Below are 17,949 nucleotides of genomic sequence, written 5' to 3' on the forward strand. Positions count from 1 at the left end.
ATAAATTAAATTTATAATTTATTTTTTAATATAAATTAAATTTAAAATTTAATTTAAAAATTATTAAATTTATTTTTTATATAATTAATTTTTTATTTTAAAAGTTTAAAATTTTTAAATAATTAAAAATATATAATTAAAAAATAATTAATTAAATTAAAAAATTTTTAATTAAATTAAATAAAAAATTAACGGCCCGTAAAACATTAAATAATTAATAAAAAAATTAATTAAAATAAAATTAAATATTTAACGCGGGGTTAAAACGTAATATAAATAACGGAAAAAAAATTTAATAAAATAAATATAAAAATATAATTAATTAAAAATTAATATTAAAAATTAACGGGAATAATTATATATATTTAATTAAATATAATATTTAAATAAATTTAATTATTAAATATAAAAATTTTAAAACCGATTATTTAATTAATTTTTTATTTAATTTAAAAATTATTTAATTAATTATTTAATTAATTTAAAAATTAATTAAAAAATTTATTTAAAAATAAATTTTAAATTTAATTTAAAAATTAATTTATAAATTATTTAATAAATTATTAAATTAATTTAAAAATTATTAAATTAATTATTTAATTAATTTAAAAATTAATTAAAAAATTATTTAATTAATTTTTAAATTAATTTAAAAATAAATTATTTAAATTTATTTAAAATTTAAAAATTAAAAAATATATTATATAAAAAATTAAATTAACGTTTTTTAAATTAAATCCGTAATATTATATAATTAATTTTTTATTTTTAATTTAATTAATTAAATAATTAATTTTAATTTTAAATAACGTTTTAAATAAATAATTACGCGTAAACCACGGGTAAATATTAAATAAATATTTAAAAATTAAATTATTATAATATTTTAACGAAATGTTTTTTAATAATAAATAAATACGTATTTAAATTAATTCACGGAATATTAATATTTTTTTTTAATAAATAATTAAGTTTAATAATATTATATAAAAAACGAATTTAATATTTTACGTATTTTTTAATTAAAATTAAAATTTTTTATTATTTAAATATAAATAAATTTTATTTATTTTAATATTTTTTTATTTTTTAATTATAATTATTATTAATATAAATTATTATATTATATTATTATAATTTATAATATATTATATTTTTAAAATAAATTAAATAATAAATAAATTTTATTATTACGTGTTTTTAATTTAATTTTATTTAAATTTAAATAATTTATATATTAAAAATATTTTTAAATTTTAATTATTATTTTAATGCGCGGGAAAAATATTTAAAAATAATTATTATATAATATTACACGTAAATATAATTATATAAAAATATTTAAAATTAAAATAATTTTAATTATTAAAAATTATTACGGGTATTATTTTAAATAAAAAATAATATTTAAAAATAAAATAATATATAAATAATATTATTTTATAAAATATAATAATTTTAAAAAATTATAAACGTTATATATAAAAAATAAATTTATTTTTAAAAATTATTTTATTAATAATATTATTACGTAATTAATTTTTATTTTAAAATAATTTTAAAATTTTAATTTAATTAATTAAAATTAAAATTAAATTAAAATTATATAATTAAATTATTTTATAATTTAATAATATTATATACGCGAATTATTTAATTTAACGGTTTAATTAACCGTTAAATTAAATGGGTCCGTGTTTTATATATATATATATACGGTTTTTTTAAACCCGTTAAAATTCGTAATTCGAATTTTCGAATTAATATAAAAAAATGTGCGTTCGTTTATTTTTTTTTTGTTTTTTTTTATTTTTTTTTTAATTATATAAACATATTATATAATAATATATTTATAACTATAATTTTATTTATTAAAAATTATATTTAATTTATAAAATAATTTTAATTTTTAATTATTTTATATAAACATAATTTTAATTATTCGAAATAATTTCACCTTTGAAAATAGGTTTAATTTAAAAATGAGTGCTTGGATAAAAGAATATTATGAACCTAAAACCATGTATTCACGTATTGAATTCGCTGTGTCACAGCTTCCAGCTCAGGTTCACTTTGTAATGATTTTGGGAAGTGAATATTATTGCTGTAAGCATGTTTAAATACCCCCCCCGCGCACTAAGGTATCAGAAAAAGCAATAAATTCTTCACAGAAATGATGATGTATTCATTGTCCAGAAATCTAAGTCTACAAACAGAAAACTTTCCTCTAAAACCCAACATGCTCTTGTCTCAAGGGAAGTCACGTGAGTAACCAAAGATTGAAGATATCTCCAACATATCAAGCTTAGACAAATCCACACAGACCACTTCATCTTTTAGAGAAAAACACGTGATAATAAAAGTTTTGGTGAACCTGGAGGTGTCACCTGACAGTTACTCACGTAATTTCCCTTGAGACAAGAATGTGTCCCGAGAAGCGTTTATCGTTTATAGGGATAGATTCTTAACTGCTCGTTGGGGTATGTGGGAGTGGGTACGTAATCGAAGGGTTTAAGTAGAAACTTGCTCACGTTTTAGACGAAAGTTTAAACTTAAGAAATACAACATCTATTACTCCCCTTTCATTGGTGAGAGCTGCAGGATTCGAACTTGCGCGGTTTCCCATTGCGGTGTGAGAATTGATGGAGAAGACAGATTTAGGTGAGAAAAAGATCGGAGTAGAAAATTTGTTCCCGAACTTGATGACGACTAGAGCAACTAGTAGAGACGAGCGAAGAAACGGTGAAGAGAATCAAGACAAATTTCAAGCTGAACAAGATACGAACGATCGAGAATCAGAGACGTCCAGTAATAATCAAGCTGAGCTGGAACTAGATGAGGGTGGACGAGAGAAACTTGACAGCCTGAGAACCAGAGCCTTTGGACGATACTAGACCATACCTAAGCTCAACCGTGACTCGACAATCACCGAGCATTCACATTCTCACGTTCAAGCTCAAGTTTTCTGTTGTTGTGTCGGTTTTTCCTCGTATTCGTCTGGGTTTCGGATCTCCGCTCTGGCTGGCGCTCGAGTCTGCCACTCCTTAAGTTCGGCTGGGATTCAGGTTTACGCTGGCATATCGTTAGGTCGCACGAGGAGGTCTCGTGGTCGGTCGGAGCGGTAGTGTTGCAGTATGACTGTGGGTTGCTGGTGCCCGAGGAAGGGCTGGAACGATTAAGCGGTGGGGATAGAGGCTGGGTGAGTGGATGATTCTGGGATGTGATGGGCTACTTGAGAGATTCTGATCAACGATGGGAGATGGCGGCAAGGATGAGAATAGCTTCAATTGGGTTTGGTTTTGAGGGCTTGTGTGTGTTGCAGCCCTCAAGGGAGTTTAGCCGAGATGTGGGGTTGTTACGTAATGTATGAGATAAGATTAAGTTCTCTCGTTTCAGATCAGCTTTTTAGAACTTAACAACAACAACAATTATTCTACTACAGGTACGAGGTGAACTTTAGTGTGGACAGGACTAATACCATCCATGATCCATACATTAAACATTGGATCCATACAGGCTAGGGGTGTGGTGACAAGTACCTAACCTACTTGTCTTGCCGCCCCACACACTCGGGTTAATCCATCTGTTTCCAATAGTTACCTTACTTGGCATTAATGTCATTGCCTTTGATACGTGTTAATCGTTCAATGATAGCCATTGAAAAGTTCATCGAGACCATATATTGATCATATTTGGTACCTCTCGCCTGGATGCTCGCCCAAGCCAGGATTCCGTTGGGTGCTATCCCTGTTAGTGGAAGTAGAACACTTCACCGGACATATGGCGAATCAGGGGTTGCAAGTTGAATGTATTGAGCTTATATTATGCCAGACTTTTCCCATTCATCCATATTCAACCTTTGAACCCTTTTCTCGTTTCTGATCATGTGCTCCGGAAACCTTAGGTGTGTCAATTTCGTATATTCCAGCACTTCTCTACCCTTCCTTACTTATATTCGACTAGATATCTAGGCCTTGGGATCCTACCCCTCCCTCAATCACTCGATCGTGCGGCCTAGTAGATGTTTCAATAAATGCTCGGTCCTGTCCGAAGCCACCATGAGCCGGGAAGTGGCTAGGCCCCGAGTTGTATCGATGAGCGGAGAACGACCCTGGGCCAAAGTGATTGAATAGCACGATGGGAATTATGAATCTTGGGTTGAAGCTCAAATGAAAGTCGGATCTAAATATCTTTTCCCTAAGATTTAAACCGTTGACGGCACGTTGTCCTCGATGCTCTCCTTCATTTGTCGACATAGAGAGTTTGGTCATCAGGCTCCCCAAGTCATGGGTGTTCGCAAAAGAGTGTGGTGTGACATATGGCACACGTTTCTCAATAACTCGCGAGTTCCCGAGTTGGACCTGGTCATTTGACGAATTTGGGGTTTCATCTGCACTATTTCAGCAATGTGTGTCTATGTGATGAAATCAAGTAACTAGAGATATCATACCTCTTGTGAACGATTGACTCTGTGGCTGTTGATCGGAAGATATGCAGGATTGACCTTCGACAACATCGACAAACCGCTCAGTTCCTAGGACTACTTGGAACTCGTCGGGGTGGTCTGGAATAGCCTCGAAAGTGGTGGAAAATCTTTGTTCCAGTTCTTCCACTTGCCAGGACGGCGTATACTTATCCCCCACTCTCGCATCGGAACGCAGCAGCTTCATTGTTGACACCTGGATACTACTATATCTCCCCTGAGAGTTCCTTGCCATGAATGCTTTGGTTAAAGCATTTGAATTGAAGGGATCGGGAGTATAGAAGATAAAATGGTCGTGCTGTCTGTTGTCAGTGGAGCATCACACAGGGAAGGGCAGAAAGAACTAACATCGCTGTGGTTACCTCCACTGTTCACCCGTTCTTCGCGTCCCGACCCGCGGAGCCTCTCGTTACCATCAAACAATGGATCATTGTCATCTGATGTTGATTCAGCTACATGGGCCTCGGTATCTTGCAAGAGGTTCTCTGGTTGTTGGGGCTTCCGCAGCCAAGGGAGCAACGATTGTAGGATTCGGCGGAGAACGGACATGTTGAAACACGATAGTCTTGTTCTTAATAATTTTCAAGGTGATGATTGAACGGGAAGTTCACCGAGGACTAACTTACCTAGGTGTTGGGACTTATATACCAAGATACACTTAGACTCTGCAGAGTAATTGGGTTCGACTACATACGCCCAAAGAACCCAACCCCTCTTCTATTGTCCACCAATAACCTCATTCCCGAGACCTCGCAGATTTTGATTACGGCGCTGCCGACAATTCGACAATCCCATATTCGCATTTACCAATTAACTGTCCGTAAGGATTGAAAAGATCAAGGAGATTGCCACGTTGGAGAGACTCTTCAGAGCAGGCTTTTCGTGCGTTGCTAGTTGAATCGGAAGCGTCACCACCCGCGGGAGAAGGAGCTCGATCGCTGACGTGGAGTCATTAGAGGCCCCCGAAGCAGCACATCACCGAATCAACCATCAAGCTCCGCGTGGTACGGCGTCTAGTTTTCTATAATGCATCTCGATCACATATCATCGACGAAGACATTGCGAACACATCACCTTGCAACGTAATCGTTGCAGGGATACAGGCTCATATGACACATGTAGTTGAAAAAGGGGTCATAGGACCCGCGACGACTATTCGGTGTGGAAAGCCCGATTTCAGATTAAACTGTTGACGTGTAATGCCTTCTAGGCACTTTTCACGTAATCCCGCATGATCTAGCCGGCCAGAAAGCTCAGACTGACACGAATATATGGGGGGTGAAGTGAATTGACCTGTATAGCTACCCAATTCATCATCTATTGGAGTTATTCAGTTGCCTCATCTGGTTGAATGTGGACGTCGGAACGAGCATGTCGAATGGTGTCGCTTCCGTCGCAACGAAGAACTTTTCCGTCAAAGTCGATTTGATATTGTTGGATTTGCAAGTGATCTCAGCATGCTTGTTCGATTTGAACATTTTTCCATCCAATGTAAAAGATTCTCCACTTTCGTTATTGCGAAGCTTGAGCTCGGAACCGTGAAGAACGTCAGGCGAGATCCAGCATTTTGAAATCGAACCAATATGGATCACTTCGATCTCTCTCCACTGGGGCGTGCCTTTGAATCCACTGAGAAATTTTATGGTGAGTGCGTATGTTTCCATGGTGTGTTGAGATGGAATGGAAGGACTAGTGGTGGGTGCCCCCTGAAGTTCGTGGTTAGCCTAGTAATCTTTATGTACAAAGTGCTAACTAATCTTTCTTCGCTATAGCTAGATTGCTACGACCATAGGACCCCTGAACACGTACCTGTTTCGATGGGGCGTTCGGTGGGAGGTCTTTGAAGATCTTGTCATGTTTGCAGCAAATCCCGCAATATCCATTCTCTAGGATTTCCTTTCTTAATATTCTTGCGTTGGGTCGGTCTTCCTTAGTCCATTTCAACATCTTCTTGATCCAATCCAGTGGCTTATTCTTGCGTCCAGAGCCGACCGTTTTTAGATTCGCGAGGAGGTCTTTGATTGCTTGCTGCGACGTACAATACTTTGGGGGTCCATCCTGATTCAGAAAGTTGTCCACATAGCTCCTTTTTTCCCCTTTCAACACTGTGAACATTTCCAGAAAGACGCACCCAAGCGACCAAATATCTGACTTCGAGTTTCTCGGTTTGTCCTCATGAACTTCGGGGGCACAGTACTATATTCAGGAGGTTATCAGCAATATTCGCTTGCACAAACTGTCAAGGTGTAGGGAGGGACATGGGAAGGTTATGATATGCTGCGAGGAAGGATGATCACTGGGACTCACTTTAGGGGTTTTCCTCTTCTCTTCATCCGTTGTTGTCTGGAGAGAAGTGCTCCAGTCTAGCGAGATCCCAAAATCAGTGAGCAAGACGTTGTTACCCTTGACAAGGATGTTTGCTGGCTTGATATCCTTGTGTCGTATATGCTCAACATAGTGCAAGTGCGCCAGAGCCGTGGCGAGGCAGCCAAAGAACTCTTCCAGGAGCGGCCTGTTTGAAGGTTGGAAGTTATCTAGGTAGCTTGCAAGGTTGCAGTCAGCTGCCGGGCTCAAAAGCATACCGACATAATCCGCGTCAGTGTAACTCGCCGTGAGTTTCACGAAGTGGCGAAACTTAACCCGATGAATCTTTCTCAATATGCTCAACTCTCCTTTGATGTAGTTCATTTGCTCAAGTTCTTCACTAGCTCCATTTTTCAACCGCTTTATTCTCTTCAACGCACGTATCCCAGAGGTACATTTCACCTTTGTAACGTCTGTGTTGTTTGATCGGCCGATGTTACTCATATACTCGAGGGTCTTCGGCATATGTGTGTCTTCGCTGATGGCATCCGAGTGAAGATTGAAATGATCCAGTAGTTCTCCGGATTTTACTTCGAACTCGTTCTTCAAATATCGTTGCTGGGCGCCCTCAAATCTGCACGAGGCACCTGGAGCTAGATGAATAGGACTGGAGTCCCCAAGCATGGGAATGGAAAAATCTGAAACTCCAAGGTCTAATAACTTGAGGATGGTTTCATCATCAACTCCTGCTTTGCCGAGAGCGGTCTTGACATTTGAAGTATAATCATGGTTCTGGGTATTTTCCCGGGCTGAGTCGCCCACTTTTCCATCGCCAGCCATCGTGAGTACCTAGGTAGGTAGATACGTATGGATATGTGTATTGTAGAGTTGGCCTGGGAGTATATGGGTATGCAATATGGAATTAGTGGAACTAGTGGAAATTACACACCATTCATATATCCATGGATAGGTACCTAGGCACCTAGATATTGCTGACCCGCCAGGGCTCGGGGCGTACCTAGGTACCAAGGCACATTTGGATAGATAGGCATCAACTGGTACGCATGTCCCCGATGATCGTAGGAGAGGACTGAAGTACAGGGACCGGAAAGGAATGTTCACAACTTAGAGTTGAAATCTCATAGGTCGGTACTTGCATGAGGCTACCTAGCATAGCCACCACTTCTTTGCTTTTTTCTTCACCGGTTGACCTTATTTACTCAAAATCGATTGTACTGCCTCAAGCAGAGCCTCATCGCTAAGAAATAACTCGCTGTTATATATTATAAGATTGTTCCGGAAATGCAGCTCTACGACCAGTCCCCGCCTCCCACTGCAGCCACCATCACAGCCCATCATCTCCCCAATAGCGTCTGATTATTCTCTTTTCTGGGTGGTGACTGATAAGGCTTTCTGGAGTGGCTTGCATATCTGGTGGAATAATGGTCTCAAAGTAAGCCTGATTTAAAGACATGTGACGAATTAACTGCAACTAGCCACGCCACATCATCGGGGTCTATCTTGAACACCCCGAGCTTTTACAACCGTTATAATTTACTAAGTGAATGGTCGTCCGGTAAGCCATCTTGCGCAACAGCCACCAAGATACTTCTCGCAGAGAATTTACCACACTTGGAGACATTATTCTGTAATGGCCGATCCTCTTTCGGTGTTAGGCCTCGGTGTTGGCGCCGCATCGTTTATCCTACAAATTACGGATGAGTGCATCAAAAGTCTGTCACAATGAAAGACCTAACAAAAGACACCAGCTAATCTATAGTAGGATACAAATACTTCACAGAAGCTGTTCATATGTCAGAATCGTACAGGTATTTAAGGGTTCGAGTCCAGATAGAGCAACAGAGATTTCTTAGCTTTGCTCTAGAAGCCGGCCTTTTGCATCAGGAGGGAAGGATTTGCGAAACTCTTCAAGTCAACCACCTACTGCTGAAGGACGTTCTCATTGAGATCAATTCTCTTTTCCAGAAATATGAACGGAAAAATGGGCGCTATGCGAATATTGTGGGCCAAAGAAACATCTCTTGTAATGATAAAGGCGAACCTCAAACAAACCTCATGGAATTGCTCTGTGCCAATTCAATAGGCTCCATCGGCAGCAATGACCCAGTGGAAGATAAGAGGCGCTTCTCACTATCCAGGAGTTTTCGGAAAGTAGGAGATCGGACAGCGATAGCCGCACGAAAGCTACGAACGATACTTATAGAGCCTAAACGATTGGTATGGGTGAGCGTCGATAAAGAAGCATTTGAGACCCTTGTGGGAAATCTTAAGGATCTTAATTCTTTTCTCATAGGTCTCCTCGACACTTCACACATTAGGAGACTGGAAAATGATGTTGAAATGAACTATTTAGAGCTTTTACAGCTCCGGAACGACGTTCAGAGTCTGAGAATTTTGATTCAAGCCCTGGATCGAGACGCCATGGGGTTTGAGAAAACGATAGGCCCGATTCCAGTCGAGTTATCTCAAAATCCACTGTCGGAATCTACCATTGTGGAGAGCAATGTCGATTATCAAGAAAGAAGACAAGACATTCGGAAACTAGCAAGACTCAAACTTCGTCATATGGAGATTGACCAGTCACCAGATCCAGGCACATCAATATTCTACAAGTCTATGGCCATGTTTCTTGACATTTCTCTATTTGATTTCTGCGCAGGTGTTCCTCTCAGATACGAACAGGGGAGACGGTCGGTAGCTTCCTGGGACGATCGAAACGTCTGGGTTGAATGGATTGAACAGTCACCACATTGCCTTGAAGAGCATCCAGCAGTTTCGTTGTCTGAGAAAAGGGTATCAATGCTCACAAGATTGCTCCACGAGGAGATACCACCAAAATTTAGAGCTCCCAGGTGTTTAGGGTATACTAAATCCTCAACACGCAATGGAGAATCTAGCTTTGGCATAGTATTCGAAAGTCCATCTGACATATACCCAGACTCAACTTTGAAGACGCTCCACCAGTTGTTAACTGAAGGCCCGAAACCTCCAATAGCTACAAGAATATCCCTTTGCAGCACTCTGGCTGATTGCCTTTTCAGTTTTCATTCCGTAGAATGGTTACACAAAGGCCTTAAGAGCAACAATATCTTGTTCTTTTGCGACGGGAAAAGCAACGCGAACATCAGCATGCCATATATCACGGGATACGACCTCTCGCGGCCAACAAATGTACTTGAAATGACGGCGAAGCCCCCATTTGACCCATGGTCCGACATTTACCGGCATCCTCATGCGCAGTTTGGGGAAGCGAAGAACCATTATCGCAAGTCGTACGATATGTACAGCTTAGGTGTTATGCTTATAGAGATAGCTATATGGAGTCCTATCGAAGACATTCTGGCTATCAAAGATTTACGGGAGATGAAGTCTAAAGACTTGAGAGGCATAGCCGGGAAGTTACTGGGACTTCCAGAGGATGGCGAAACTACGAACGGCATTCGAAGCCCCATAGAGGAGGCTGCGAGCGAATGCGGAAATTCCTATCGTGATATTGTGGAGATATGTCTCGAGGCTAATGAGGTAGAGAAGCCGGCGTACACGGGAGAGTCCTCTACCTCGATTAAGTCTAGATTGAGGATGATGTTCAGGGAACAGGTCACGGAAAAACTGCGGTTGATGAAAGAAGTGTTGAGCAGCTCAAAATGAATAATCTTGTTTTCTCAATCGTCACATAGGTAGGTAGCCTCATAAGCAACAGAAGGTATGGGTTCACAACGTCAATCATGCCATATGATAAAGAGATTAGTGACAAACTAGTAGAATTATATTTCGGCGAGTAGGGCAAGTGATTTCACCTGGGTTATTCGAGTTGCCCGTCTGTACAAATACATGAGTCACCATGAATGGCGATGGAAGGTAGTTTGGAATACTAAGATGACCGGATCAACCTTCATGGCTCATGGAACGATAGTGGCTCAATATCGACCCGAAAAAGCGCTAAAAGAGGGTACATACAATATTTTAGCTTACACTGTAGTATTGTTTCTCGAAACTGGAAGATATTCCTTTGTTCCTTCTGAGAGAAGTGGGTGGTCTTATAGATCCTCATAACGGTGACTTGAAGAGCAGCGATCACTAAGGACATCTACCCAGTTGCTCCCCTAAGCATACATACAGGTGCTGGGAAAGAGTATAGTTACGTAACTTGGAGAGACCAAGATGATACTACTCACATATAATAGGGGTGGTAGACCCACTAAATTACCCCTATCTGCAGCTTGAGGAGCAATTACATTACTATTACCGTAACGACGGATGGCAGCATAGTGATGGCAGATAGTAAACCACGAAGCTCAATTAACAGATATTAGTGTATATCATTTGAACAAAATGATGATGATAATACCTTACGCGCTTAGAAAAGTAATACAAATAACCTCCCCTCGACCAGTTACAAACTTGGCCACTTGGGTTATATTGAGTAGGTAACTTACTTTGAATTCTGGTAATTGCTCTAAATAATTATCTATGTATCATAAGGGAAAACTAGATTTATATATTCTAGAGATAATGCCTGTAGCGACCCCTAATATCGTTCCTGCACTCGTCACCAACCCTTGAAACCCTAGGATCTCCTAGGTCCCTGGTGTAAGTAAGTAGTAGTTCATATCTCATATCATGAGCTACTTGCTTATGATTATTCATTGAATCACGCATATACGTGACATAGCATATGTAGTAACGTATCCTCCAAAAGAAGGACTCCGGACTTATAACGTATTTATATCCTCAAAACTAACCACTATTTTCTCCACATCACTTGATATTGTAAGTTCCTGACAAGCTGAAATCGAAGCCAACTGACATTTGGCTCGTTGACAACTAAATGAGTAACTATAGTAATTAATAATATAGATAGTGTTCACTGTCTTTCATTCATCATGCCGAATATCATGGTAATAGTTTGTAACAATGACACTAGTGTCATTTATTATTAGAAACTCGATCTCACGTTCCAGCTAAAGCAACCTAATTATGAAGGGTAAGTCGGGCCGATTTTGGTTCTAATATTCCATCTGACTTATCCTTATTCACCTAAGTTTGCTTGTTACTGTTACCTTAATTATCTTGGTTGTGACTGTGATGGATACCATAAGTTGGCTAGAACCAGATCCCCAACTAATACCTTCTGTTGAGTTACCGATCAACTACCTACTAAGTTTACTAACTGTCCAGTCAGGACATATGTTAATCGCTCGGTTACTGTCAGCTCGAAAATCAACTCAGCTATGCGTCATGAAACACAAGTCTAAGAGCTCTATGATAGCCTGGATTTACTTGGAAGGAAACTACTAAAGTAAGTATCTACCCAAGAGTTCAACTGAAAATCATTTGAAACCATATCTCTACCATATTTACCTAAGATCTTTATTCCTACCCATCACAAAGCCTACGAAACAAAGCTAAGCAATAATGTCTTCTCAAAGCACAACTTCTGGAGCCCAGACTTCGGGGTCAAAGTCTGGCAATCAGGGAAACACCAATCAAGGTACCAGTTCATCCACTACTAGCGGATCATCATCTGGATACACCGACAGCAGCCAGCGTCCAAATACTCTGACGGGAAAGGTATGTAGCCCTCTTAAGTACGTCGTATGGTTCCCTAACAAATCTTTATTCTAGCCTCCGGGCAAGCGTTGCCCGACATGCAGAGCGAAAGGCTATGAAGTCTGGGTTTTCTCAGGCAAGGATTGCGGATATTGTGGGACTTACATAGACTAAGGATAGTCTTCTTGAAGTCAGCATGGAAACATGGGTGATATTTCCATACCTGCCTAGGTAGTCTTGACCACATATTTGTACGCTCGGTAGGACAAGGGGCGTTAACTTCTTAATATATTTATCACGCACCTTTCGATGTTTTCCTCTGGTCTAAACCCCTTCTGTGTATGTACCGCTGCTCAACTCACAGCTTTATTGCGACGACTCTACCTTATCGAGTCCCTGGCTTAGACGTTGTACATTAACTTTCAGAACCGGAAGTCTCACTAGACCATCCAACTCATAACGCTCGCAACCGCAGTGAAAAGATATATATTCTCTACACCTTCCCATGGTGTCTCGTTCTTTTACCTAATCTCTCCAAAACATCGACTACACTTCGCTTTCCACCAAGTCCTCACATCCAGGACCTCAAGCCAACACCAACCACCAAACCCCCTCCACCACGATGTCCTCCTCCAACAACAACAACACCACCACAAATACCTCCCACCACCGCGCAAACACCACCGCCCGCCGCGCCCACGACACCTACTTCCACGTCTCACAGCTCCCCACCCCGCCGCGCTGGGCCAGTATATCCACAACCTCGCCCTCGCAGCAACACACCCTATTCGCGCACAACCAGCAATGCGGCAACGTTCGCTCGCGCCGGCACCCGCGGACCCGGTACCTGGAGTACATGGCGGAGGCGTACGACCCGGCGGACGCGCGGGGGGAGCGGCGGATCCGGACGCCGCTGTGTCGGGAGTGCGCGTTCGCGATAGATCCGGATTTCGTGCGGGGGGTTGAGGAGGCGCGAAGGAGGGGCGCCGGGAGAGGGGATGAGGACGTGCTTGATTACGCTCTGAGGTGGTTGGAGAGGTCGTAGGTTATTCATGGGTTCTGGACTTCGCTGATGTTGGCGTTATGAGATGATCACTAGGTTTTTTTTTTGGGGGGGGGGGGGGGGGGGGGGAGGGGGGTGGTTTGACTTGGTGGAGGATACTGTTGAGCATGGTTTCTCTTTGGGTTTGATAAAGGGGGGGTAAAAGGGGGTGGTTCGGGCATAATTGACTCTGTATTTGACCTCCACAACAAAGTCACTTAATTAGGAGATAATAGCTGGTCACACACCTATACTTCTTATATCAACACTATACCAGTACCTTCAACATGCAGTCTTTTGTTCTACGTCACATTGGGATACCAAGCGATTTATAGAGAAGGAAGTGTACAAGTAACATGTATACTCGTTTCTGCTAGGCCAATACGACATATCATCATAAATAGAGGCTATGGTACTACTTCGACAATCGTTTGAGCGAGAATCGACTAGGGAAATTCGCACATTCAATCCAGTAGATACCTGAAATGTACTCGAAAGTACGACAAAAACTCACTCTAGCTTCCCCTCGGAATTAAGGGGCAAGATTCTTGTCCAGCCCCTGAGCGCGCCGAATCTTCTCCTGCTCCGCCTGTGCCGCTTCTATAGCAGCGAAATCCTCGTTCTGGTTTTGACTACCCTTGAACAGGCTGTCGGGAAGAGCATTTAACGCTTCCTCCTCGCTGTCCAGCTTCGAGAAGTTGAACCAGAAACCGATACCGCCAAGGGCCGAGATGATAGCGATTGTCACGTATAACCACACCAGGTAAGGATCGGTTGCGAGGGGTACGAAGGCTTGACCGATAGCGGAGGCGAAGGCTTGTGAGAACCAGAAGATACCGGTGATAAAGCCTCGCATATTCTTCGGCGCCTTGGTGAAAGCGTATTCGAGGCCGGTGATTGACGCGCAGATTTCGGCGAAAGCGATGAGAATGTAAGCTGGTGTTTGGATCCAGACGCTTAGCGGCGATTTATACTGGGACTCGGCCGCATCTGCTGGAAGACCTAGAGCTTCTTTGCAGTCGGTCACATATCCATATCCGGAAACGGATCTACATGGTGACTCCATGTAGATATAATGTTGCGTCACAGCAGCGGCCACCATCGATAAAGTGCCAATAGCAAAACCGCCGGTGATCTTCTTGATAGGGGTTAGGTTAAGACCAACACGCCTCAAGGCGGGGTAAACAAATTTGTCGACAATAGGGATAAAGATCAGCAAGGCGATAGGGTCCAGGTTGTTCACCACGTCGTTGGGCACGCCGTTGAGGATCATTGTAGCGGCTTGGGAAACAAGGTTGTTGTTTAGCTGGTTGTAGGAAAGCCAATAGATAGGATACCAAACAAAGACGCTGCAAGCTTTGAAACCACGGCGCACCTCGTCTACCCAGTGGTCATCGAAGGTCATCCAATCTGGACGCTCGGATTTGGGGATCTTGCTCGGTTTGACTCTCTCAAAGAAGCCTGGCTCGCGCATATGTCGGATAGTTGTAATCGGGTTTAGAGACCAGCGACCCTTCATCGATAGAACAACCAGAGCTATGGCCTTGCCGAGGACCGAACCGGTTGCTGGCCGTCGAACGTATTTGTTCTTGAAGGCGAGCAAGACTACCGGACAGCAAAAGAACAGGGCCGTAGGTAAGGTGAACGAGAGCCAGAACCCAACATATTTCTCGGCATACACCATGGAGATAGACCCAACCAATGACCCGACATTGATGAAGAAATAGTAACGCATGTAAATAACTGATATGGTTATTATCGGGTCGACAACAACGCGCTCGCCACTCTTCAAGACCTTGATGATAGCTCTCGGCTGCTGACTTTCGTACTGCTCGGCAATCATAGGTGAGATGTTGGCTTTGAAGAATCCAACACCGATGCCAAAGAAGATAAGACCGAGGGAGAAGCAACCAAGGGAACCCTTTGGATTGGCAATAACCGGTGGTAACGTCGAGACGATTAGGATTATATGGCCAAACATGGCTATCACGACAGCGGCGTGAATCGTCTTGTATTTGCCCCAATATGCATCAGCCACCCAACCACCTAAGATAAGGTAAGGCAGCATCAGTTAGATCAGATACCAAATTTCAGACAGGTTGCTTACCGACTAAAGGCATCAAATATGACCAAAAGCTGTTAAAGAGCACCAAGCCAGTTGAAGCTTGCTGTCCTTGGCCAAGCGCGCCAGCTTGCAAATCTGTGCCACCGGCGCCGGTGGTAGAACCAGCGGGGAGAGGTTCGGAAATGAAGTTAACGACTATGCGAAATCATTTAGATTTAGTTATTTGATCGGCGGCTGCATCTCGAACTTACAAACAGCAGTGGTTCCATAATAAGCAAATCGCTCACAGAGCTCGATGAAGGCGATTGTGTAGATAATCCAATTAATGGGCCCTTTCACGCGACGTAACGTCTTCAGTTCTTCCTCGGTAGGATATTCCTCTCCGTTTGGGCCTCTTAGGGGTACTTCTACATCCGAGCCTGAACCCGAATTGACAGCAGCAAAATCATGTTCCTTCGAAGTCTTTTCCTCCACGACCTCAGGGCTGGTGTCGTGGGTAGCTTCGATGCCTTCGCGATTCGCGTCGGTCGCCATGGCGAAGAAAAATAAAAATAAAGATAAAAAATACTAGAAATTTACCTAACTTCGCAACCCTCTCTTAAGGAGTAAAAGTTACGAAGCAAGCATTGGTAATGATACTGTAGTGATATGTTAATCGTTATGAATGTTGCTATAAGCTATTACCGAAGCGATGTGTTGTCGGCGATGGTCGAGTCTCCGCCCGCGGTAATGATGTTGAAATGGAGCAATCCGCGAAAGGGTCACTTGCGAGCAGCGATCAATAAGAATAGAATTGGATAAAAAAATGGAACTGAGAGGAGACATTGATAGTAATATTCTAGAAGGCTGGCTAGATGAACCTTACTATGTACGCATCCTTACCCAAGTAGGACCTTCCGCTACAATAAGGTTGGTTATGACTGCCCCTCAGCTGGTGCTTCCCTATCAGTCAGTTAGTGTCGCAGTGCTACCTACCATGTAGGGTTCAAGGTACGCATTCCCCTTTCCCAGCCCAATCAACATAAAAGCAAAGATACGACGCCAGATCCGATCATTCTGACGTCTGACGATCATGTCCTGATTGGTGGCTCGCTTGGCAGTAACACAGGCCGCCAAGCGTAGGCAATCTAGTCACGCCACAGGGTTGCGTTGAGAGATAAGGCGTATCATTGGATGGTTTATTTATTATCGTGCTGACATAGCCAAAGAGGGACGTTGGTATCGAAGATTGCGCATGGAGTAGGAAGCTGTGAAAGTTCGCGGAGTAAGTTGTCGGGTAGCTAGCTTTAAACCTTCCCATATCCCCAGAAATTTAGTGAAATGGAGTCAACGGGAGTTAACTTTCTTAACCTTAGGTAAGTTAGCGCAAGACACTAGAGCTACCGAGGACATTTTTGACACTTTTGACATGGATTGATACCTACCATCCATATTTTTGATTAGGTAGGTACTAAATAATACGCACTAAAAAGAATCATCTACCCTTCAATGGCGTGCTCGACTTCAGCGTCTTGTATTATAAGCTAACTGTCTGGGTACCAATAACCTGTACTTCTACTCCGCGCAAAAGACACTCCCAGGGCTAGGATACACAGCAGAACCTCACTTTGTATACAGTACCTACTAGTAGGTAGTAGTGTACTTGACAGAGTGACTTCTAGCAGCGTTCCAGAAGCCTTCCACGCTACGCCCAACCCTGGAAGCAAGTAAATCACACGCTACCGTCTAGGTAGTGTACCCGGCATCGCAGCCAATCAGATATGAATCGCAACCGTGATAACTCTCAGCTTGCATGGTTCGATCGGTCCATCCCAGTGGCTTACACGAACTTTGCATCCGTGCACAGTTTCGACGCAAATGTTCAATTCTGATAAATCATCGTCTAGTCGGTTGGAATTGGGCAGAGCATATAACTGAATCGTGCTGCGTACAAGATAGATCGTATAATACGATACTTGATATCAGTTATCGTTATTTTGCTTTATATCGACGTATATACCAGACGAACAAGCTTGCTCCCAGTTAACATAAGCGAGAAACCATTTGGAATCTCGTGTTCCAACGTTCCGTACCGGGGCCATGGGCTTGGCGTAAGATTCAACGGTCCTACATCTGATATGGGGGATCTAAGAGCCTGGGCCATCGGCTGAACCGGGAATTTCTGATATCGAGGTTGGTACCGCAAATGATCTTCGTGCTCGTTACTCATCAACAAACATTGATTCGCTGCTTCTGCAGGTACCTAGTAATAATTGTTAGGATATGATTAGTACAAAGGTAGATAGAGATTCCCACGCTGCTCCATACCTCATCATTCCAAGCGTTGCGTGTTCATCGACACAGCTACCAGTTAGTCAGCAACGTAGTTTGTTGGCGATTGTTGGTTAGAACATATGAGTCCATGATCAACCCAGTGATATGCCCAGTCCAATTACCCAGGTAGTTCATAACACCGAACTTCAAGGCTTATTGAAACCCGAACGG

At 41.6% G+C, this 17,949-nt stretch overlaps 5 protein-coding genes across 5 annotated transcripts; 2 read left to right on the forward strand and 3 right to left on the reverse strand.

Annotated features, from left to right (window-relative positions):
• Positions 1–3,443: 3,443 nt before the first annotated feature.
• Positions 3,444–5,414, reverse strand: F4807DRAFT_68827 (uncharacterized protein). The gene is made up of 3 exons (XM_048003352.1): positions 4,832–5,414; positions 4,451–4,781; positions 3,444–4,390 (listed from the first exon to the last, which is right to left on the reverse strand). The coding sequence occupies exons 1-3, from the start codon at positions 5,030–5,032 to the stop codon at positions 3,960–3,962; spliced, it is 963 nt and encodes a 320-aa protein (XP_047854572.1). The 5' UTR covers positions 5,033–5,414; the 3' UTR covers positions 3,444–3,959.
• Positions 5,415–7,732, reverse strand: F4807DRAFT_68826 (kinase-like protein). Its single transcript, XM_048003351.1, has 3 exons — positions 6,791–7,732; positions 6,293–6,679; positions 5,415–6,189 (listed from the first exon to the last, which is right to left on the reverse strand). Exons 1-3 carry the CDS (start codon positions 7,625–7,627, stop codon positions 5,797–5,799), a joined length of 1,617 nt encoding a protein of 538 aa, XP_047854573.1. The 5' UTR covers positions 7,628–7,732; the 3' UTR covers positions 5,415–5,796.
• Positions 7,733–8,365: 633 nt separating this feature from the next.
• Positions 8,366–10,891, forward strand: F4807DRAFT_423671 (prion-inhibition and propagation-domain-containing protein). Its single transcript, XM_047997799.1, has 2 exons — positions 8,366–8,520; positions 8,571–10,891. The coding sequence occupies exons 1-2, from the start codon at positions 8,439–8,441 to the stop codon at positions 10,454–10,456; spliced, it is 1,968 nt and encodes a 655-aa protein (XP_047854574.1). The 5' UTR covers positions 8,366–8,438; the 3' UTR covers positions 10,457–10,891.
• A 1,332-nt stretch (positions 10,892–12,223) lies between these two features.
• Positions 12,224–12,532, forward strand: F4807DRAFT_459888 (uncharacterized protein; the record flags this gene model as incomplete). The annotated part of the gene is made up of 2 exons (XM_048001434.1): positions 12,224–12,379; positions 12,434–12,532. The coding sequence occupies 2 exons, from the start codon at positions 12,224–12,226 to the stop codon at positions 12,530–12,532; spliced, it is 255 nt and encodes an 84-aa protein (XP_047854575.1).
• A 977-nt stretch (positions 12,533–13,509) lies between these two features.
• F4807DRAFT_423672 (POT family protein) lies at positions 13,510–16,389 on the reverse strand. Its single transcript, XM_047997800.1, has 3 exons — positions 15,717–16,389; positions 15,508–15,660; positions 13,510–15,446 (listed from the first exon to the last, which is right to left on the reverse strand). The coding sequence occupies exons 1-3, from the start codon at positions 15,997–15,999 to the stop codon at positions 13,933–13,935; spliced, it is 1,950 nt and encodes a 649-aa protein (XP_047854576.1). The 5' UTR covers positions 16,000–16,389; the 3' UTR covers positions 13,510–13,932.
• Positions 16,390–17,949: the final 1,560 nt, after the last annotated feature.

Source organism: Annulohypoxylon truncatum (genome assembly GCF_022578515.1).
Source record: "Annulohypoxylon truncatum strain CBS 140777 unplaced genomic scaffold F4807scaffold_14, whole genome shotgun sequence".
NCBI lineage: Eukaryota > Fungi > Ascomycota > Sordariomycetes > Xylariales > Hypoxylaceae > Annulohypoxylon > Annulohypoxylon truncatum.

Coding starts and splice junctions, on each gene's coding strand:
- F4807DRAFT_68827 (XM_048003352.1), bottom strand. CDS start 5,032: ATGTCCGTTCTCCGCCGAATCCTACAATCGTTGCTCCCTTGGCTGCGG. Junction 4,782..4,831: donor GTGGAGGTAACCACAGCGAT/GTTAGTTCTTTC, acceptor GACAACAGACAG/CACGACCATTTTATCTTCTA. Junction 4,391..4,450: donor GAGTCAATCGTTCACAAGAG/GTATGATATCTC, acceptor GAAATAGTGCAG/ATGAAACCCCAAATTCGTCA.
- F4807DRAFT_423671 (XM_047997799.1), top strand. CDS start 8,439: ATGGCCGATCCTCTTTCGGTGTTAGGCCTCGGTGTTGGCGCCGCATCG. Junction 8,521..8,570: donor TACGGATGAGTGCATCAAAA/GTCTGTCACAAT, acceptor AATCTATAGTAG/GATACAAATACTTCACAGAA.
- F4807DRAFT_68826 (XM_048003351.1), bottom strand. CDS start 7,627: ATGGCTGGCGATGGAAAAGTGGGCGACTCAGCCCGGGAAAATACCCAG. Junction 6,680..6,790: donor AGAAGAGGAAAACCCCTAAA/GTGAGTCCCAGT, acceptor TCCTGAATATAG/TACTGTGCCCCCGAAGTTCA. Junction 6,190..6,292: donor CGAACGCCCCATCGAAACAG/GTACGTGTTCAG, acceptor CACGAACTTCAG/GGGGCACCCACCACTAGTCC.
- F4807DRAFT_423672 (XM_047997800.1), bottom strand. CDS start 15,999: ATGGCGACCGACGCGAATCGCGAAGGCATCGAAGCTACCCACGACACC. Junction 15,661..15,716: donor TTATGGAACCACTGCTGTTT/GTAAGTTCGAGA, acceptor GATTTCGCATAG/TCGTTAACTTCATTTCCGAA. Junction 15,447..15,507: donor ATATTTGATGCCTTTAGTCG/GTAAGCAACCTG, acceptor ACCTTATCTTAG/GTGGTTGGGTGGCTGATGCA.